Source organism: Moschus berezovskii, chromosome 1 (assembly GCF_049115385.1).
Source record: "Moschus berezovskii isolate FMDL1 chromosome 1, NW_MosBer_1.0, whole genome shotgun sequence".
NCBI classification, from domain to species: Eukaryota; Metazoa; Chordata; class Mammalia; order Artiodactyla; family Moschidae; genus Moschus; species Moschus berezovskii.
The window spans coordinates 103571199-103593760 of NC_142460.1; the positions used below are offsets into that span (position 1 = coordinate 103571199).

Sequence of the window (22562 nt, forward strand, 5' to 3'; positions counted from 1 at the left end):
ACTTTTTAAAATTAGTGACTCATTTTCAAACATGAGTGGATAGCCAGGGATTATCAGGTATTTGAATAAGATAGGTAAGACCAAAATAAACCAAAGTGGGAGGAGGAATTCAAAGGAAGCAGGCAAAACAAGAAGTAATTTTAAACTAATTAATAGCTTAGAAAGATAAAAGTTACTGCATCTCTGTAATAAGAACTCAATGCTTGGAGAAAGAAAAAGTCACGGGGAGTAGGGAGGGGGAGGATGCTTACAAACTAAAAACTATGAAGCCAAAAATATATATATGCATATAGGTATACGAATATACCATATGTATATTTTTTAAAATAAAAGATGTTTTAAAAAAGGCAAGGATAACAACAAAAGAGAATATATAGAAAAATTATATCAATCCATGAGGTCCAATATCCAAGCAACAGAAATTCTAGAAAGTGAGAACATAGAAAGGAGAAGAAAATTACTAATAAAATAATAATAGTTCATTGCATACATGATTTCTGCACTGTTCTGTATGCTTATTATTCTTCAAAAAAAGTTTATGAGTGACAATTCTTTTTTAAAAGGTTTTCAAGGGAATTCCCTGACAGTCCAGTGATTAAGATGCCATGCTTTCACTGTCGAGGGCCTGGGTTTGTTTCCTGCTTGGGGAACTAAGGTCCCACAAGCTGCACAGCATGCCCACAAAAAAAATAAAAATAATTTTAAAAGTTTTTCAAAATTATATAGGCATATGATACAGTTGGAGAAGGAAATGGTAACCCACTCCAGTATTCTTGCCTGGAGAATCCCATGGACAGAGAAGCCTGGTAGGCTACAGTCCATGGGGTCGCAAAGAGTCGGACACGACTGAGCGACTTCAGTTCAGTTATGATACAGTAGAAAAAGTAACCCGTACTTGGGTACAAGTCTCTCATCAGCTATATGATTATTTGGCAAGTTACTAACCACAAAGTACTTATTTACTAAGATTACACAATAGAATAAAAGTGAAAATGCCCAGCAAGAATGAGCACTTAAAAATTACCAAGTTTCCATTTACAGAAAGGCAGAATTAACACTTACCCAAAGGAAGGCAGGACTCTGCGTGGCTGATCTCGAGTTACTGTCACTCTGATCTTTGGATAGTCACTTATACCATTAGGAGATTTATTACCTATTTTTAAAAACCATTTGTAATTGTAAAAGAAAAACACAAAGAAACCTGTGAACAGTATGCATTAGAAAAGAAAATCTGTGAGCAGTCTATACAGTAGAACTAAATATTTTATTTTTTTCAAATTCTGTTATTATCTAGCACAAATTTTGTTTAAGTTAAAGGAAAAGCAATAGCGTTTAATCTGTCTTTGCTCTCAGGTGGGCAGTAATAATTCATAGGAAAGCTTTACTAGTTTTGCTTGCTGGGGCTAACAAGAGGCATGAGGAATTCAATGATTATAAATTCTTTGTAATTTAGTCAAATTGAGTAAATTTTTTTTAATTGTTTCTTCTTCTCAAGAAAACAGAAGTATTTTTAAATGAAAATCTGCTATGTTACTACATTTACCGGAAGTTTCCAATACCTGTGCGATGGTCACTATACTTCAGCCACATTTTCTGCTGGAGCTACTACAGGGCCTTGGAGTGCAAAGAGATTAAAGCTGAAGTTGTTTAAGTCAGTAGCAGCAAAACTTAAACTGACCTGCATTCATTTGTTTGTAAAGCCTGACTTAAATCAACGCTCAATCCTATGGGGTTTTTTGTGTGTGCTTAGTGGCTCAGTCATGTCTGACTCTTTGTGATCCCACGGACTGTAGCCCGCCGGGCTTCACCAGGCAAGAACACTGGAGTGGGTTGCCATGCCCTCATCCAGGGGACTTCCCAACCCAGGGATCCAACCCAGGTGTCCCGCATTGCAGGTGGAGTTATTGGGATTCTTTAAATATTAAATAAACAAAGAAAAAATCTGGAATTTCCAAAACATCTCCAAGCATTTCAGATTAGAGACTGGATTTCGTTACACAAGAAATCTGCTTAGGAATACCTGTGCTTCTCTCAATAGGCTCTGTATACCCACAGAAACATAGTGCTAGTACTTCAGACACAAGGTAAATCTGGTATCTCCTCTATGTCAATTTTCTGATCGCACAATTTCTCTAAAAGCTTTTTCCCTCTTTCTCTCAAACTGTACAAGCCTATCTGTGTAGCACAGATCACAGTCATCTTCAGGACTCTGTCTTCTTCCTATTTTTTCCTGTCAGAGCATTTTGTATCATAGATAAAACAACTACAATTCAGTTTGGGGGTCTCAGGATGATACAGAGATTCCTAATCCACAAAACTATGAGAACTCCAAACCTTAGGTTACTCCCCAATTAGATGATGTCCCTCAAAGACTGGGTTTTATTATTTTGCTATTTTACTGTTATTTGTTTCGTTACTTTGCTATTAAAGTTTTACTATTGTTATTTTGAAAAGGTTTATTATTTTGTTATTCTTGATAATTTAGCAGAGGGCCTAACATAAAGTAAGCACTCAGGTAACATTGTTTTCTTTTTTTTCTTTTTAATGAATAAGCCCTGATCTAAGTCACATTAAAGACACTGATAAAGCAAATAGGAATCATAACAGTAAATTCAAAGACATTTATACTAAATGAAAGCTATTGGCTTTTTAAAATGGTAGAGTCTATATTTATGTTCTCATCCAAAGCCAAATCAGTGTTTTCCTTTCATATTCCCAAAACTCAGAGAGAAGAATTGGAAGGAGATAGGGGAAACAAATATTTTTGACCACCTCACCCAGTTTCAGCATGTTGTTCCAGGACCCAGAACCGGTCAGTTCAGAAGATGAAGAGTTTGAAAATACCTTGAAATCAAAAAGAATCACCTCTGTAATAACTCTTGGAATTTAAATAAGTTTTAACATAAAAAAGAAAATCACTCTATTGGTAATGATTTAGCTACCTCACAGAAGAAATTTCATCAATTAGACCAAAGGTTTAATTTGTGAATACTCACAAAATGACATAAAAAGTAACAATTGAAGATTCTTCACATATACTTAAATGAAAAAGCAGATGCAGAGTTGACCCTTGGTCAACAGAGTCTGAACTGCATGGATACAATTAAATGCGGATTTTTTCAATAGTAAATACTACAGTATTACATGATTACCAGTTGGGAATCCATGGATGCGAGACTTTAGGTATGGCAGAACCATGGATCTGGAAGGCCAACTACTGAATTTTTGACTACGTGGAGAGGTGGGGTCCATAACCTATGCATTCTTCAGGGGTCAACTCTATTAGTAATTAGGCTCTTTATAAATATTTTTTAGATCTATAATCTCTTGACCTTTACTTATTTCGTTTCTATATCAAGGCTAATTAAGACATAAACATTTCAGAAAGAGTCATTCTACACATTAATTCCTAAAAAGAGAATATTTCTAAAATTTAACTTTAATGATTAAGTACAAAGACCAGTAGCTCCAAAGAAACCTTATCCTCACTGACCTCTCCTGAAGGGACCACATTCCGTGTTCCATTACAAGCAGAAGTTACCATGGGCTTTGTGGTCAGCTGGAATGGAAATCCAAACAAGCTGGCAGCATTGTACAGACTGTTTTTCACTTGATGAATAAAGCAATCTGGAAAGTATAATATAGAATACATACACATGTAAATATAGAGTAATTAAGCTTCAAGCAAAATAAAAATTGTATCTTAGAAAAGGTCTCTCTCAATTTTTATTAGCAGTCCTGTCCTCAACCACTGAGAGAAAAAAGTACCTGTAAAAATAATTTTTCTCATATCTGAACATCTGCAATTCCAGCATTGTGTGATTTCGGGGTTTTTCAGTAAAGCATCTGGGAGGCTACAAAAGCATAAAATCATCACCTAGCAAATTACATACCATTTCACACACACAATAAAGGCCATAAATGACAACTTTCAAGCAATGAGTTCCCCAGAATATATACTGTAAAATAAATCTTTCCTAGAGAGATAAGGGCATAAGTTAGACAAGGTGGAGCATATAGCTACTAGGTATAGCAGAATTCTATAGGAAGCATTACCATTAACTCACTGATTTGTCCTTACTTTTCAGGCAAGTACCAATACAGTTGACCTAAATGACGACTTACCTAGTGCCTATTCTATCTTGGCTACATTCAGGATGGCAATTAGTGAAGTATAAGATATGTGGTTCCTAGACATCCATGATGGAAACAAGGCTAGCCTATACTGGAGAAGATGTGTTGAAATATCTCAGACTCATCCCTCCTTGTCACCAAAAATAAAGATTACAAATTAAGTAAGTAAATAAATAAGGAGGGGGTAGATTTCAATGCTTTCCCCACTTCCTCCTTTTAGCTCACTATCCTTTTCTCACTTCCTACACTGCTGATTTGTTTTCTACAAGTCCTTTTCTATTTCCTAATTAATGGTGTTCTAAAGCACTAGTTTGAGTGCTTTAGAACCACATTCTGCTTCACAGAAAAATAGCCCGAAAGTGAAACGGTGGCTTTTAAACATCAAGCACTCCAGAACATACAAGATATAAAATACTTTCCAGAAAGGTAAGTGAATAATTTAAACAACAGGAAAGGTGTGCTAAATGGGTAAAGCAGAATCCAATTTTAAGTAATGTGTCACTACAGAATAGTTAGAAGTACCAAAATTTGCAAATGTCTTGTTTCTCATTTTAGGAATAGGAAATAATTTCAGGTTAACCCTCTAATAATGTTGAGGGATTACACACTCTCCTGAGCTGTAAGTGGGAGAAAAAGGACTTCAGGAATTGGTACTTATCATCCAGACTGCCATCCAGGCCTCAGAGGGCAGAAGGCACTCTTAACATAGTGGGCACAAAAGGTACTGTGATATTTTCCTACAAATTTTGTCAAAATTTGAATGTACTCCAAAATTATGTCAAAAGATTTCATATATTAAAAAAAAGAGAGGAAGGTCAGAAGGTCCACTTCATCTGTAAAATGAAGATGAGACCATCTTATTTTGCTGAGACTATACTACATAGACCTCTTCAAATCCCTTTCATCTGTAAGATCATGAGTCTGCAATTCCTAAGCCCCTCCTTATTTTCATCCTTCCTTTTCTTCTCTCCAAACCAACCAATAGATTCATACTGTCTGATATAGTAGCCAGTATCCACAAGCGGTTACCTAAGTTTAAATTCAATTAAAATTGAGTTCAGTTCCTCAGTTGCATAGCCCCACTTGAGGTACTTAATAGCCATCAATGCAGAGAGTGGCCAGGACTGCTAGAGACCTTTACAAGCTCGGCCAGTTAAGTATTGTCTCTGTTACCCACTGCTTCCCCCTTGGGAAGTTCCCTTCTACAGTTTCTAGTCAGAAAATCTTTGTATTTTATGGAAATCAAGAAGGGAGGGAACTTTAACATAGAAGTCCAAATAGATAACGGCCAAAATTATTGCAGGAACCTTCTCTAGTATCACTTTAACCATATACAGTTGTTTATTTACATTTTTCTATAAAATTGACTTTTTTTGGCTAAACAAATAAAATTGACTTTTTTTTTTTGCTAAACAAACGTATTTATAAAAGGTTACTTTATATTGCTACCATTAATGTAAAGAAACTTCACTTGCCTTATGAAGAAATGAAAACACAACAATATTAAGTTCTAGATGGGCCTGTTACAAAAGGGACAATTAGGTGACGGAGCCTGGTGGGCTGCCATCTGTGGGGTCGCACAGAGTCGGACACGACTGAAGTGACTTAGCAGCAGCAGCAGAAGCAGCAGTGGTAAAGAACTTGCCTGCCAATGCAGGAGACCCCTGAGGGGAAGATCCCCTGGAGGAAGTCTTGGCAACCCACTCCAGTATTCTTGCCTGGAAAATCCCCTGGACAGAAGAGCCTGGTGGGCTACAGTTCATAGGGTCAAAGAGTCAGATATGTCTGAAGCAACTTGGCACGCACGCAACATGTATTACCCAAGTTTTAAATACATGGTAGCATTAAATTAACATGTTTTCTGCTTAAAATAATCAGAAATTAAAATAACTGAAAAAAGATGCAATATTTTTATTTATATGAATAGTTTATAACATAATTCAGATGTTACTTAATCTATGAATGTTGGATCTCCTAAAATCATTTTGTGAATTATTAGTTATCCTATGTTTTGGGAATACTGTCCTAATGAATTCAGTATAAATTTCTAACTGTCAAAGTCCCTTTGTATTTTTAACTCTCTCTTTTGTTACCTTTTACTCTAAGTTTTATTTGCTATTTCCTGAATTGCACAACTTTCCCATACCGTTCCCTCTGCCTAGAATGCTTTTCCTTCCTGTTGTTCCCTGCTGATATCCTATCTTTCCTTCAAGACTCATCTCACATATTAGCTCCTTCATCAAATATTTATTGAGACTCTTAACCACAAGAAAATTGGACAGTTTTTTGTTACTACCTTTCTTGTATCATTTATCATATCCTCACAGACATTAGTATTATTTATAATACTTGTCTTAAACCCCCCCACTATATAATCAGACACCTCCTACAACTTTAAGGTACATAATATAGAGATCCTGTCACACTCATTTTTGTACTTCCTGTGGAACCCAATACATTGCTTAACAGTAAGACAGGCTCAACAAGCACTCATTGGATTTAAATGAAATCTTAACACAGACAGGGCCACTCTTTACCTCATCTGGAGGTAGATTCAATTAACATGCATTTTTGAGAAAGAGGAAAATATTATTATAGTAGTCCCCTGTGCCTTTTCCCTCGAATCTACATCTTTTACCAAACAATGTCTAGTCCTTCAGATATAGAGAAGGAAACAATTTGAGGCAACAGCTTAGATTGATTCATTCAGCTATCTGAGCACCTTTGCTTTATAGGAAGATTAGGAATTTTGAAGTACACTTATTTATCTGGAAAGATACTTAAGTTTCTAGTAATGCTGGTTACCTCTAGAGAGGATAACTGAGTAGAAGAGAGAGAGGAAAGAGACTTATGTTTCACCGTATGTACTTTTTATCTTTTGAATTTGTCCACACAGATATTTTTCTTACTTAAAAAACTAACTTTTAAAATTAATATTTAATACCTAATCTTGGTCTTTTGGCTGGTATTTCATCAGTGTCCACTGTAGAAAACAGAGTGCTGAAAAAAAGAGAAAAGAGAGATATATATGTATATATTCATATCCACACATATGCATTTCTATAAGTAAGCTTACTATTCATACAATACACCATCTTCCATTGACTTTGTCATGAGATCCAACTGATGTTTACGATATAGCAGGCCTCTAGCATTTGAGGATGTAACACTACGGTTCAACCACATGAGAGAGATCCAAAACTTCCTATTATATTCCAGACCTGTAGTCTGGCTAAAATACAAACAAGAAACTGACCAGAAATCACTTACCTACTAAAGGAATATAGGTAAAACCTTAGGACTATGTTATTTATTTTCTTTACAGAAATTATTTAAGAATAATTTCCTTTTGAAAGATGACACTCCCCACAAGAGAAAGTCATTTTCTACTTCACATAGAAGTAGGAAACACAAGATGACAAGATGCCTTAAAAGATAGTTCTCAGCCAGAAAAAGGTGTTATATTTAACTACATTTTTAACATGGAAACTATATTACTAGTGATAACAAAGAATTTAGAAATTCAGGAAAATTTTTGGTCCTATGCTTCACGGTTAAAAGTTTATGGTATAATCATCTTTCTAAAGATGGACTTAAAAATGGCTTACATTTAAAAGTTATTTTAGATTAAGGATGTGTGGTAAAGAACAGGATTTTGATATACAAGCCACTGTCTTCCTGATCAGTAGAGGTTCATAGTAAAAATAATAAAGGACAGGGGAGAGGAAATTAACATTTCTCTATTCAATAAATAAGTAGCAAGTGCCTAACCACATCAGCCTCTGCACAAGGCCCTTGGGACAAAATACATAAACACTACCCTTACATACCCTAAGCATCATTTTAGGCACTTTACAACTTGTTCTCAAATGATCCTTATAGCAACACTACAGAAAGGTAGAAAGAATATGTTGAAACCTTGCCCTATCTGGAACACATGATGGAATTTTTAGTTCACAACTAATTCATCAATGACCTGCATTCTTAGACTCACATAGTAAATAATCACCTTCTTCTCTCAAGCTCCAAGAAACCACCCTCCGACGATCTTGAGGCTTAATAAATCAACATTTGATCCTTAAAATTTGGAGGGGTTATCTATAGAATTGGTATGGTGTTTTATTCTCTAGATTAATTCTTAAAAAAGGTGGTAGACACTACGAAACTGGACAAACCAACAGGCAAATGGTAAGAACAACTTTTAGTTTCCCCCAAATTTTAACTTAATTTTAGAGTATAGATTAGTGATCTTTTTGAAGAAATGAAGTACCTATCTTTTTCTCATACCCTAATGCTAAAGCACAGGAGCACTCTCTCTCCCTCCCCAGCAAAACACACAAGCGCGCGCGCGCACACGCACACACACACACACACACACACACACACACACGCAAAGTTTGACAGCTGCCTTCCAAACAAGACAGCTACTGCGTCTTGGTGCTAAGAGAACAGTAAGTGTAGTCAAAACGGCTTTGCGCAAACTATGAAGTTCACTTCCCTTAACTGCACTTATTGCGCGCAGATGACACTTTGGGAGTGTGTTTTGTAAACAATAAGCCACACAAACACAGTATTCCTTCAATTTTAAGTTTTCAACCTAAGAGCAGCAAAATATGATAAAAACCCCATTTGCTGACAGAAACCAGCTTGGATTCTGACAAGAAAGATACTCACCATCACCGACCCCTAGCCCCTTCCATCATCAGGAGTCGCCTCTGCACAGCGCCGAGGAGCGACTACGTCACCGGGACAGCCGCGACCCGCACCTCTAACGTCTCCGCCCAGCTACCTGTTTCTGCCGAGCGGGGCCTGCCTGGCTGGATCACCGCTACGCCAGCCGACCCCGGGGTGGGGGAGGGGGAGAGCCAGGCCGCGGCTCGGCCCCCTCTCCTCTCACCTGTTCGAGCGCCGCCTCTTCAGGAGGGCCCTGGCAGGGGGCACCGGCCGGTCACAGAAACGGAAAATGGTGCCGAGAATCCTAACCAGCCATTTGTACATACCAGGCCCAAGCAGCAGCGGCGGCCGACACACCCCGAGACGCAAACCCCAGAGCTGTCGCCGCCGCTGCCGCCTTCGCTGCCTCGGCCACCGCCGCCAAAGCTCAGTCGCCGACTTGTGACGCGATCCTAGGGCCCACAGATACAACGTCCCCAGGGCTACAGGCGGCCCCCGTGGGCCCCCGCTCCTGACGTCACCTCCTCCCGCCCGACCGGAAAGCATCCTAGCCCTCAATCTGCGCAGGCGCAGTCTAGATCTCCACCTCCCTAGCCTAGCAACCTGAAAGCCTGGTCCTGGCCCAATCGCTCACGAGATCATAAGGGCTGTGGGCGGGGTTTTCTCTTTGGCGGAGCCAGTCCTGAGGCTGCCCGCGGGACAAGGCCCACAGGCCGCACGTGAGGGCTCTCCAAGTGAGAGGGAGCGCTTCCCGGCCTGAAACCTAGGGGGTTTATCAGTAAATGTTTGAGTGCACGTTAATTAACAAATGTTTACCCTACTGAAAGTGAAAGGCGTTCAGTCGTGTCCGACTCTTTGTGACCCCATGGACTATACAAGTCCACGGAATTCTCTAGGCCAGAATACTGGAGTGGTTAATCTTTCCCTTTCTAATTTACCCTACTAGGCGCCCTTTGTTTTGCACATACTTTGTGCCTGGTATTTTACACGCAGTCACCTTCATTTCTCCCAGCAACCGCAGGCGCTGCGAAGCCTTGTGCCCATTTCTATTTTTTACTTTTTGTGCCTATTTTTAATAAGGAAATCGAGGCATACAGCGATTAAGTAATTACCTAAAGTCAAAGAGGTAGCTAGTGGCATAGCTGGAATTGAACCGCGATCTGTGTACCAGCGCCAGCCCCTCGCCCTTGAGGTCTACTGGGAGAGGTATGATTACAAATTACAATACAAGATAATTGGGTGTAAGTAAACTACACTTCAATTAATTTTTAAAAAGATAATTGGCTGCTGTGATAAAGATGGGTGCATAGTGCAGAAGGAACCAGAGAAAGGAAAACAGTCGGCTCGGAAAGTGAAGGACAGAACTCAAGGAAGGCTTCACAGAAACTTAAGGATGAAAAGTTACCTGCGGCCTACTAGTCCCCCTAGAGCTGGCAGGGAGTGCTAATTACTCTCCCTCTCTTTTTTAGAGGTCCTAGTTCTGGTTAATTATCTACAATAGAAAATGACCCATCCTTTTTCATGGAAAATCCAGTCCCAGATCCAGTCCCCTCCCCCAACACTCCGGAGAATCCTCAAGTTTTTATGCCCTACAAAAATCTTATCTGTATGCACCTGATCCTTAATCTGATCCTCAAGTCAGTTAAGGTCATACTTCAGCCTTGCTTGAACTTCAACACAGGCCACTCCTCAGTACAGCTTCATCCTTTGTTCAATAAACACTGTTCCTGGATTCTGCTGCAAGCCACCCCCTAGAGTCCCAGAACCACCAGCTACCCTTCAGTGGCTACCTTCACACTGATCTGGGGAAATGGAGGCAGTTTCTGGAAGCTAGAAGCAAATTCTAAGTGTGAACATGGGCTCCTCCTTCAATGCCCTAAAATATAGCTGACACCTGGCTGTTACAGATAACATGGGAATAAAAGAATTGGAAAGCTGAAAAGATTTAGAAATGGCTATTACAATGCACAGCATCTAGGGACTTCCCCATCCAGAGATTAAGACTGCTTCCAGTGCAGGGGGGGCACAGTCGGGGAACTAAGATCCTGCATGCCTCACGGTGCAGTAAAAAAAAAAAAAAATACAGCATCTAAAGCCTACCGTCTCCCAAAATTTTATCTCTTCACTCTTCTCAGCAATTTCTACATGTCACCAACAGAAGATAATTGCCCTTCTACCATTACCCCAACTCATTTCAAGGGGGAACTCTCAAGTTAACTCAAAAGATTACCATCGGTATTATTCTGCAGGGCAATTCAGCTGTGTTCCAACTGTACATTCCACTAACGAAGTTGGTCTTTACTATTGCCAAACCAAGAAGACCCCTCAAGTACAAGGAAGGATTTCTCCTTGTACAAAAGAGCGGTCTTCATTAAAACACAAGTCAGAAAATTGCAAGCCGCTTTAGAATAGCAGCTTCTCCCAGGTTTTGGCCACCAAGATTAGAGAAACATTGCCATCAAGTCTCAGAACAGTGTAGTACAACACCACAGTACATTTTTTTTCTTTTCCTGCCTCTTTCCCTGCACCCTCACAAACCCAATTCTGAAATGTCAGTCACCCGCCAGGAACAGTGGGAAGGCTGTAGAATTACAAATTTTAGTCAGAATCTCTGGACCTCATCAGCAAACAGTAACTCTGCCAGCCCTTCCCCACACCTACAGCCTCTTGTGTCCTCCTACTTCTCTAGCCACTCTCGGAAATGGAGAAAAGGGACTGAGCCTTACAGTCGCTTCCGCCTGGGTCTCGTCTGCCGGTTGGTGCCTTCGATGTCCTGTTGTCCACAGTAGAGGTCTGGACCTCTGCCCATCGACTGACCGAGGAAGGGGGGTATCCTTAACCCCAAGTCCACCACTGTCGCAGCCATTTCCAGACCCAGGAACTCTTCACCGGAGGCCCAGAGGAGAAGCCCAAAATCACATGCAGTAACGAAGATACTGACATTTTTGTCCTTGGTTTGGAAAATGTGCACCCGTAGATCGTCAGAGAAGCTCAACCTCATTGCTTAAGGTTTCCTGCTGCTGCTGCTAAGTCACTTCAGTTGTGTCCGACTCTGTGCAACCCCATAGACGGCAGCCCACCAGGCTCCCCTGTCCCTGGGATTCTCCAGGCAAGAACACTAGGTTTCGTAACTGGTTACCCTAGTTTTCTAAAAAGACCTCTTCCTCCAGCAGAGATCCTTTCCTTCAAGTCTTTCCATGGCCCCTCCCCCATCTTCCTCAAACCCTACCTCCCCTCCCAGAACAATGAAGACCCAGCCCTCTAATCCATTCTTTAGGCTTGCAAATTTTTCCTTTTGCCAGCCTTCTCGGAGTGTTAAAAGATTTCCTCTCAACTTTGTTTCTGCTGACCCCCGTTGGAACAGAGGTCTGGGCCATGTAATGGACATGGATAGGAGCCCAAAGATGAGGTATTGTTGATTGGGGCCTGATGTGCCTAAAGTCTACCATAATTCACTACCCTGAAAATTAATTTCCTTCTGCAGACCAATTCCTCTGGTACTCAAGGTAAACGTGCCCTTCTGATAGACTTTGCATATGTTCTCAGTCTCTCTATCATGTCCAGCTCTTCGCAACTCCATGGACTGTAGCCTGCCAGGCTCCTCTTGTCAATAGGATTTCCCAGGCAAGAATACTGGAGTGGGTTGCCATTTCCTCCTCCAGGGGTTCTTCCTGACCCAGGGATAGAACTGCATCTCCTGTGTCTCCTGCACTGACAGGTGGATTCTTTACCCCTGTGCCACCTGGGAAGCCCAATGTGACTTTAATCTTATTCAACGCATCTAATAACTTTGGCCTCATTATGCTGAAAGCAAGTGCAGCTTCTGTGTCCTAGATTTTATCACAAAATTTGCTCACGTTAACTGCAAATGGCTCGGCCTGCCTCATGTAGGGAAATAGCACCAGGCCCTACCTATGCCTGCTTCCCCAACTGTAGAATAGAGTATCTGTCTCTCAGATCTGAAAACAAGTAGGGCCCTGTGGATCTCCCAGGGATTGAGGCCTTTCTGTCTCCCATTTTTTGTAGGCAGACTCCAGCCATTATGACCTTCCCTGAATTCCAAAGGGCAGATTAGAGCAGTTGCTAATCAAGGGAGGGGCAGCCAAGAAGTCACCTGAGGCAAGACTAAAGGGACCAGAGAAGATCTTCAAGATTAGGAAACCTACCACCTGAGACGAGATTAAGGGTGTGCAAGAGCCCTGTTCACACCCTAATCTTGTCAGGTGGTTTAGTCTCCAAGTCTTGCCCCAAGAACTATAGCCTGCCAGGCTCCTCTGTCAATAGGATTTCCCAGGCAAGAATACTGGAGTGGGTAGCCACTTCCCTCTTCAGGGGATCTTCCAGATCCAGGGATCAAACCCTCATCTCCTGGATCTCCTGCACTATAAGCAATTCTTTGCTGCTGAGCCACCAGGGAAGCCTATAATCTTGTCAGAGACCCCAGGTTGTTTTTTTTTTTTTAATATTTATCTGGCTGTATTAGGTCTTAGTTGCACAATGCGTCATTGTCATGTGGGATCTCTAGTTGTGGCAGGTGAGCTCCAGAGTGAGCAGGCTGAGTTGCTTCGAGGCATGTGGGATCTTAGTTCCCCAATCAGGGATTGAACCCATCATCTCTCCTTCATTGCCAGGCAGATTCTTAACCACTGGAACACCAGGGAAGTCTCAAGACCCCACCTTTGACCCACTGTTACAAAAAGCCTCATTAAGTTCTCTGGGATTGAAACGTTTTTCGAGTCAGAAACCTGGGGTATCTCCCTTTGCCTGAAAAGTAATAAAGCTATCCTTTTCTTCTTGGACTTTCCTGGTGGCTCAGATGGTAAAGAATCTGCCTGCAGTGCAGGAGACCTAGGTTCGATCCCTAAGTTGGGAAGATTCCTGGAGGAGGAAATGGCAGCCCACTCCAGTATTCTTGCCTGGAGGATTCCATGGACACAGGAGTCTGACCTACTACAGTTCATGGGGTTGCAAAGATTCAGACATGACTGAGCAACTATAACTTTCTACTTCACCCAAAACTCTGTCTTCCAAGATTTGATTCAGCATTGGTGTACAGAGAAGCCAAACTTTCAGTAAGAGATCTGTGGGCACATTAAATGTGTTTATGGATAGAAAGAGGCTACTTCAATGCCCAGCCTAGCTAAGTGCTTACTATTAATAATCTCTTCCCTCTTTTTTCTTTCTCATAACTAATAAGTCATTTAACTTGCAAGTTCTGCACCCTATATTTCCTACACATCTGCCCCTTCCCCTCTCCAAATGTTACCAAGGCTGTTAGCCTTCAGCTATAATCCCCCCTTTCATTGAGAGAACTAAGCTGCAGGGAAGTGTTATCTTACAGGAAGCCACCAGAAAAGAAAAACAAGAGCCCATCAAAATCTGTTAGAACCAACTAGGTCCAAGATGGTAGAAAGCCTCCAGTAGACCCTCCTTATATGTTCATGGTAATATATTTGCGTGATAAATAACACATCTGACAGTTGACAGTTGCTGTGGCAACAGCCAAGCAAGCCCACTGAAAGACTGAAATCCAGCGTTATAAAAAGACTGTTGTCTTCCCAAGCATATTGCATCCCTGTTCTCAGATATGTCGTAAATATTCCTCCCTCTCTCTTTTTTTTTTCTGGCCATGCTTGTGGGACCTTAATACCAACAACCAACAACCCAATGCAGTGTCAGTGGGGAGTCTTAACCACAGGACTTCCAGCGAGATCCTCCTCCTCCTCTTTACTCAGTTCCCTCCTTTGACTTCAGCCCTCCTGTATATATGGTTATCTCAGGTAGACTGAGAAGCTGAGTCTCAAGCTCAGTTCCTGTTTCTCATTCTCTGGCCATTGGTTAAAGCATGTGCTGTTTCAGTCTCAGCATCGGTTTTGTTATTAGTCATGCGAATCCAAATAGAAAAAGAACCCTCATCACTAAGGCAAGGGACTTTGGCTGGGCCAGAGCCCAAGTTGAGGTCTATAGGACCAATTTGGGAATGTTACCAAATCGCAATTCCATATGCCCAATGCACAGTGAGGCCAATCAATACTAAAACATTAGTGTTTTGGACAGAGAAAGGTTTATTACAGGTTCATACAGGAGATGGGAGGCTCATGCCCTCCCATCTGAAAGTTATTGAAAGCTTTCACCAAGCCCCTTTAAAAGCAGAAGCTAAGGGAGGCGTGTGGTTAGTTGTTGCAAACTTCTTGGTGTCAGATCCTTTGTTTTTGAGGTTGAGTCATGGTCAGGTAATGATGTTCCTGCAAATCTCTACCTGTTATTCTGTGTCCTGACAAGAAAGGGCAAAGGCCCAAGGCCCAACTTTCCCCCTCCAAGGTCCCAGTCCTGGTTAAGAGGAGGCAGCTCCTTCAGGGGCAGGTTCCCACAACCTGCCCAGCTGTTATCCCTGAGAGAGCCAGGCATCCAACCCAACTGTCTCTCAGTCTCTTCAGGCCACCCAAATGGGATAGACCAGGACTCACAGACTGCAACTCAGGCAGTCGGCCACTGCTCCTAGGTCACAGAGACAGGGATGGGGGAGAGGTTCACCACTCCTCAAGGCATAGGCCAAGGCTAGAGGAGGGCCCTGGAGACCTGCAGGACGTAGTCCCCAGTCTGTTGTTCCCTGGGCCCTCCAGTTCATCCGCTGGCCCAAGGCTGCGTGAGCTGGAGGGCCTCCGGGATAAGGCCTGAATCTGCCTCTTACCTCACTCTCCACCTGATGACCACCACACCACTGACCCGTGGCTGAATCACTTCCCTAATGGTCCCTCATTGACAGTTACTTGTTGACAGGGCCCACTGCAGCACTGACCAATAGCTGAGCAGGACAACTAACGGTCACACTGACAGTTGGTTGCTTGTGGGCAGGACCCACCATGGTGCTGAGCAGGACCTGTTGCCTAGTAACAGGGTTCGAAGCAATGAGGCCAGCAATGGCTGCCTGCTAAGGGCTGTGCTCATCTCACTCTGTTACAAGAACACAAACCCATCAGAGTCACTGTCCTTCAGGGCCTGAGCATTTCTCACACCATTGCCGTAGCTGCCCCTCTTCGGTTTTTAGGTTTCTCTTTGTCTTTTTGTTGTTCTTCTTCTGTTACCTGTTGTTAAGGAAGGTAAATTTGTATTATTGTTGTTCTTATTTATTAATGAAAACAAATTTATAACTCATGTTTCTCGTTTTCTGTTACTGAGCAACTATGGTTGAGTTGATTTTCACCAAATTTGGGAGGTTTGTCTGGAGTAAGCCTGACTTGAAATATGTGGCAACCCTAAAATTTACTTTGGATGGCCCTAGGGAGAATCTCAAAAAGAGAGACAAGTATTTCTGAAAGCAGCTGAAACTGAGGTGCAGACGAGGAGGAAAAGCCTGGCAAGAAATACCCTCCCAATTTAGATAGTGTGAGCCCCTCAAAGTGTTCACAATGGTTCCAAATGGTCACCCAAGTCAAAAGTCACAAGGATAATCTTCCAAATTCCAGGGGTGGACTTTTCCATTGAGATGTTTCTTGCACAGACAACTTTATGTGCATACTCCAGAGAATAATTGTCTAATGAAAGTGCAGGATTCTCAAGACCAATGCTTGGGAAGCCAACTGAATAAAAATAAAAACATGATGTATGGCAGAAACCAACACAATATTGTAAAGCAATTATCCTTTAATTAAAAATAAATAAAAACAGAAACCTGACTCTAATAACAGTATTTTAAAAGAACAGTTTGGGACTTCCCTAGTGGTCCAGTGGTTCAGAATCCACCTTGCAATGCAGGGGAGAAAGTGATAGTTGCTCAGTTCAGTTCAGTCGCTCAGTCGTGTCCGACTCTGTGACCCCATGAATCACAGCACGCCAGGCCTCCCTGTCCACTACCAACTCCCGGAGTTCACTCAGTCATGTCCAGCTCTTTGCAACACCCCATGAAAGCCTGCCAGGCTCCTCTGTCCATGGAATTCTTCAGGCAAGAATACTGGAGTGGGTTGCCATTTCCTCCTCCAGGGATCTTCCTGACCCAGGGATTGAACCCAGGTCTCCTGCACTGCAGGAAGATTTCTTCACCATCTAAACGACCAGGGAAGCAATGCGGGGGACACAGGTTCAATCCCTGGTCAGGGGACTAAGATGCCACATGCTGTGGAGCAACCAAGCCTGCGAGTAACAACTGGAAGGTCCCTGCACCTCCTCAACAGGAGATCCTGTATGACACAACAAAGATCACCTGTGCTGCAACCAAGTCAACACAGCCAAATAAACTTTTTTAATTTTTAAATAAAGAAAACAACAGCTTAAGGTCCAAGTAAATCTATAAAACATGGTACCAATGGACTTGAAATACTGAACATTCCACTGAAAAAGAAATCTTTTTTCATGAACTTTACTAAGTAAAAAGCATTTTGCCTATGTCTTGCCATTGTGCGTACAGGTCTTGCTAGAGCAAACTCTCCTTGAAATGTTCTGAGCAGCATTCCAAAAACAAGCAGTTACTGAAATGACTGAGCTGAGCTTGCACTGCTTTAGTTCAACACATTGTTTGCAAGGGAGTCATGATTTCTAAAGCAAAGAGCTCAATTCCATGAAAAATACTTCTTATGCCAGAAAAGTAGTATGTGGATAGTTTCCTTCTTGTTTTATAACAAACTACCAAAAAATTCATATAATAATGTTACACAAATATTTTATTAAATATTTATATAATTTATCACGTTATTATATGTGATCATACAAAATATTATTTATTATATTTGTATTATTGTTACCGAGTCCAAGCCTGCTCTTCTTCCTGCATGGTAGGCCAATAAATCCCAGAGATGAGACGTTGAGGCAAGGAATACAACTTTACTTGGGAAAGCTGGCTGAGCAAGAAAATGGCAGGTTAATATCTCAAAATAACCATCTTGTCGGGATCTAGATCAAAGGTTCTTTTAGGGAGGGGGTTTAATAAAGGGGAACGCATATACACCCGGGGCAGATTCATGTCAATGTATGGCAAAACCAACCAATATAATATTGTAAAATAATTAATCTCCAATTAAAAAATAAATAAAATAAAGGTTCTTTTATAGATCTGAAATGTGGGGAGGTGAGGAAACAAAGTAAAAACGCTCTCAGTCGTATCTGACTGTTTGCAATCCCATGGACAGTAGACTTCTCTGTCCATAGAATTCTCCTGGCAAAAATACTAGAGTGGGTTGCTATACCACTGTACCCTCCTCCAGGGGATCTTCTTGACCCAGGAATGGAACCCAGGTCTCCTGCATTGCAGGCAGATATTTTAGCATCTGAGCCATAAGGGAAGCCCTAAGCCTCTGTCAGGGGGTATATTAATTTCTTCCTTCCTGCCATCAGCAGTTGGACAGGGTTCTAAACAAAGCACTTTAATAGTCCAGTAGAGGGGCAGGGTTCTCTAAGGCAGGCCATCAGGTATAATTATAATAACAGAATGACTCAGGATGGGGAACACATGTACACCATGGCTGATTCATGTCAATGTATGGCAAAAACCACTACAATATTGTAAAGTAATTAACCTCCAATTAAAATAAATAAATTCATTAATTAAAAAAAATAAAATCAACAAAAGCAAGTCGAAGAAACAGTTCCAACATGGAGTCAGAATTGGTTTTTGCCTGTAACATTATTCTATAATAGTAATATAATAACATATAAATAGTTGAACAAGAAAAAATCTAGGTTTCCACTGTTTTGAAGACAAAATTCCAGTGTCCTAGTTCAGTTCAGTCACTCAGTCGTGTCCAACTCTTTGCGACCCCATGAATCACAGCACGCCAGGCCTCCCTGTCCATCACCAACTCCCGGAGTTCACTCAAACTCATGTCCATCGAGTCGGTGATGCCATCCAGCCATCTCATTCTCTGTCGTCCCCTTCTCCTCCCGCCCCCAATCCCTCCCAGCATCAGAGTCTTTTCCAATGAGTCAACTCTTCGAATGAGGTGTCCAAAGTATTAGAGTTTCAGCTTTAGCATCAGTCATTCCAATGAACACCCAGGACTGATCTCCTTTAGAATGGACTGATTGGATCTCCTTGCAGTCCAAGGGACTCTCAAGAGTCTTCTCCAACACCACAGTTCCAATATCCTAAGCATGATATAAAGTTCTTCACAACCTGTCTTCAAATTCCCTCATCGTTTCCTATCTCCAAATTACTTTATTGTTACTTTATATACACCAAACATTCAATCCACACTTCTTTATGCCTCCAAGTTTATTCCCTCTGCCTGGAATGCCTTGCCTAGTCTTTCTTCACCTTTGAACTTCTACCTAATCTTTGAAATTCAGCTCAGAGGACACTTCCTGTGTGAGGCTTAGTAGCGGTGGTGGTGCTGCTGCTGCTGGTAGTAATGTATCTCCTTGAGGGAAGGAGCCATCTCCTATTTTTCCCTTATTATTATTTTTAAAAATTTATGTATTTTTAGTTGTGCTGGGTCTTCGTGGCTGTGCAGGGGCTAGTCTCTAGTTGTGGTGTTCATGCTTCTCTTTGCGATGATTTCTCGTGTTGCTTCACAGGGGCTCTAGAGCACGGACTCAGTAGTTGAGACACTGGGGCTTAGTCGCCCTTAGTTGTATGTGGAATCTTTCCAGACCAGGGATTGACCTGTGTCCCCTGCATTAGCAGGGGGATTCTTAACCACTGGACCACCAGAGAAGTCCCTTTGTAATATTATTATAATTTTTTAATGGAAGCTCCAGAAATGTTCAACAAATGAAGGAATGAAGAAATGAAAAAATACAGGGATTTGGAGAAAGTTACCGTGATCTCTGAGGCTTCCTAGGTGGCTCAGTAGTAAAGAATCCACCTGCTGAAGTGGGAAATGCAAGAGACACGGATTTGATCCCTGAGTTGGGAAGATCCCCTGGAGGGGGGCACGGCAACCTACTCCAGTATTCTTGCATGGAAAATTCCAAGGACAGAGGAGCCTGGTGGGCTCCATGGGACTACTGTAGAGTCAAAAGAATTGGACATGACTGAAGCAACCCAGCACACATGCATGCCCACACCATGATCTCCTTATAGAATGAAAGTGAAAGTGAAAGTTGCTCAGTCGTGTCTGACTCTTTGCAACCCTATGGCCTATACAGTGCATGGAATTCTCCAGGACAGAATACTGGAGTGGGTAGCCTATCCCTTCTCCAGGGTATCTTCCCGACCCAGGAATCGAACCGGGGTCTCCTGCATTGCAGGCAGATTCTTTACCAACTGAGCTATCGGGGAAGCCCTTATAGAATGAATATGAATCAAAGAAATAGATATATCTTACCAAACCTGGACCTGAAGTGAGAGATTGCCAGGCCACTGATGCAGATGAAAAGACAAAAGGGCATTACAGTGAGTCATATACCAACTTGGAGCCCTAGCCCAGGGTGGGAGGGGACATAGGTCAACTTTCCGAATGCTGAAGCCAATGAGAGTCATAAAACCACCTCCCTTCAGTCCCATTACATTTCCATACCTGTTTTTCCTGTCCAGAAGTTTGCTGGCCTCTTTCTACTCTGCTCTTTGTAGTAGGTGATTTCTAGATTAAAAAAAAAAAAAAAAAGCCAGTACATAATACTAAACTGGAAATGAGGAAAATTCTGATGTTCTTGAGTTTTCATTTATCAGCATCATAGTATTGAGAAAATTGACCATTATTCATTTTTATGATGCGTAGCTGATGAGAAATGAAGCAATGGTTTTCCTTAGAATATCTTTAATTGAATAGTACCATCCAAATGGTTAGGAGTTGGCAGATCATTTGGAGTTTTTAAATGCCTTTTATTTGGAAATAATTATCTGTTCATAAGAAGCTGCAAAATAGTACAGGGATGTCCCTTGTATACTCATCCAGTTCCCCACAATCATAGCATCTTACATATCATGCCATCAAAACCAGAAAATTATTTTTGGTACAGTCCATAGCCCTCACTTAGATTTTTTTTTTTTTTTTTTGGCTGCACGGCACAGCATGTGGGATCTTAGTTTCCAGACCAGGGATCCAACCCTTGCTCCCAGCAATGGAAGACCAGAGCCCTAACCACTGGGCCACCAGGGAAGTCCCAGATTTTACCATTTTTATACACATTCATTTGTGCATGTGCGTGTGTTGGGGGACGAGTGATTCTAAGCAATCTTATCACAAGTGTAGATTCCTATAAGCACTACCACAATCAAGAGAAGGAAGTAATCCACCTCTCAAAGATATTCTCTGTTCTGCCTTTCCTCACTCCTATCCCCATCCTTCAGAAATGTTTTCTTTTTTTTTTTGCCTTATATTTGATATTTCTCACTAACCCCTACAAAAGGGGATGTGTTCTCCTACTGATTCTTGTGCTATTTTGAATGCTGGAAGTAGAAGCACACAGCTAGGAAGTGAGGGGAACTTCTATGCCCCTAGCAGGAAAATCATTAATAGTAACACAAAGAGGCCTCCCAAGAGACAAACTTCTTATTCCTATAATTGGCTAGTTTCCAGGAAAATGTACATTGGCTCCGACTAGATAAACACTTGGCATGGTACCAAAACTGATAGGAATTCAACAAATATTTATCAGGCAAGTACACTGAGCCAACAGGAGCAATGCATTCCATAAAACATTCCTAACAGAATGTGAAACAATTCCCCATTTGTTCTGGAAAGCAGTTGTTTTCAGGTTAGTAAAGCTGATTGCAAATGGAAAACAACAGCAACAAAAAATTAGCCACACTTATTTGGTTTTCATATTTATGATTTTTAGTTTATATCTTCAAGCAGAAGACAAAAGCAGACTTAAGTGGTGGCTAAAATTATTCACCTGAAACATCACTGCTAAAATGTCCTCTCCATTCCTGCACTTCCACAGAGCTTCTCCACATGGTCCTTCTCAGTACTGTGCAGCTCAACTTTTGAGGGGAGGGAAAGGTGCAGAGAATAAGTAATAACAACAGTTACCAAGTGGTGAGTGCACTTACCTTGGAAAGAGCCATGGTGTTAAGAACTTTATTTACACTATCTCATTTAATCCGTAAAACAACCTGGTGAGACATGCAGTTTTATCATCTTCATTCTACGGTCGAGAAAATGACGAGTTAGAGAACTTAAATGATTTGGTTAAGGCCAGTCAACTAGTGAGTAGAAGACATGGGACTTGAACCCAGATCAGTAGACCACTGGTACGGAGCCTTGGCCTCTGTTAGGTCTGAGATGTGACACAGAAAAACATGTGACATACGATCCCCAGTGATTCTGATGTACTGATTCCTTGGAGTGCATTGCTAGAACTTACTTCCTGCAAGGAATGGGGCGCAGACATGGAGAACTGATACAGTTACATGAGCAATGCTTTCACTTCATAAACAATGTTAAATGACCAGTGGATTCTGCCTATGCTTCGGATGTAAATGTGTTAAATGGTTTCTGCATTTGTTCATCTAGTTTTCACCATCACAAGCCAGAGAAAGTGTTGCAAGCTCTTCCACCAGAGAAGAATTAAATTTACCTTGTAGCCAAGGAGCACAAATTTAGTTACTGCCTATAGTTCTCTACTGAAAGCTTTTTCATCTATTTTTTTTCTTGAAGAAGGAGAGAAAGGAAGAGGAGAAGAACAGAAACAAGGGGAGAGAAGGGGGAGGGGAAAAGGAACAGGGGAGGAGGGGAGGGACAAGAGGGAGGAGAAAGAAGAACTAAGAGAGAGGAACTCTGGATGGCAAAAAAATAAAAATAAAGATATATAGAAACATTTTAAGGTTTCTTTTAATCTAAAGCATATTTTTACAAATATAGGTACATGATTGGACT

At 41.5% G+C, this 22562-nt stretch overlaps 1 protein-coding gene across 6 annotated transcripts in view; it reads right to left on the reverse strand.

Moving 5' to 3' along the window:
• SENP2 (SUMO specific peptidase 2) overlaps positions 1-9354 on the reverse strand; it is a 33335-nt gene extending 23981 nt beyond the window's left edge. For 3 of the 6 annotated variants that reach the window (XM_088838417.1, XM_088838414.1, XM_055408782.2), the window contains exons 1-5: positions 9032-9272; positions 7079-7134; positions 3494-3627; positions 2778-2844; positions 1063-1153 (exon numbers count right to left, since the gene is read on the reverse strand). In XM_088838417.1, coding sequence (XP_088694543.1) covers positions 1063-1153; positions 2778-2844; positions 3494-3627; positions 7079-7134; positions 9032-9132 — 449 coding nt within the window. In that variant the 5' untranslated portion in view covers positions 9133-9272. Of the gene's footprint in view, positions 1-1062; positions 1154-2777; positions 2845-3493; positions 3628-7078; positions 7135-9031 lie in introns of all 6 variants that reach the window. The other 3 variants (XM_055408773.2, XM_055408788.2, XM_055408789.2) reach the window with 3 other exon arrangements.
• Between the last annotated feature and the right edge of the window lie 13208 nt (positions 9355-22562).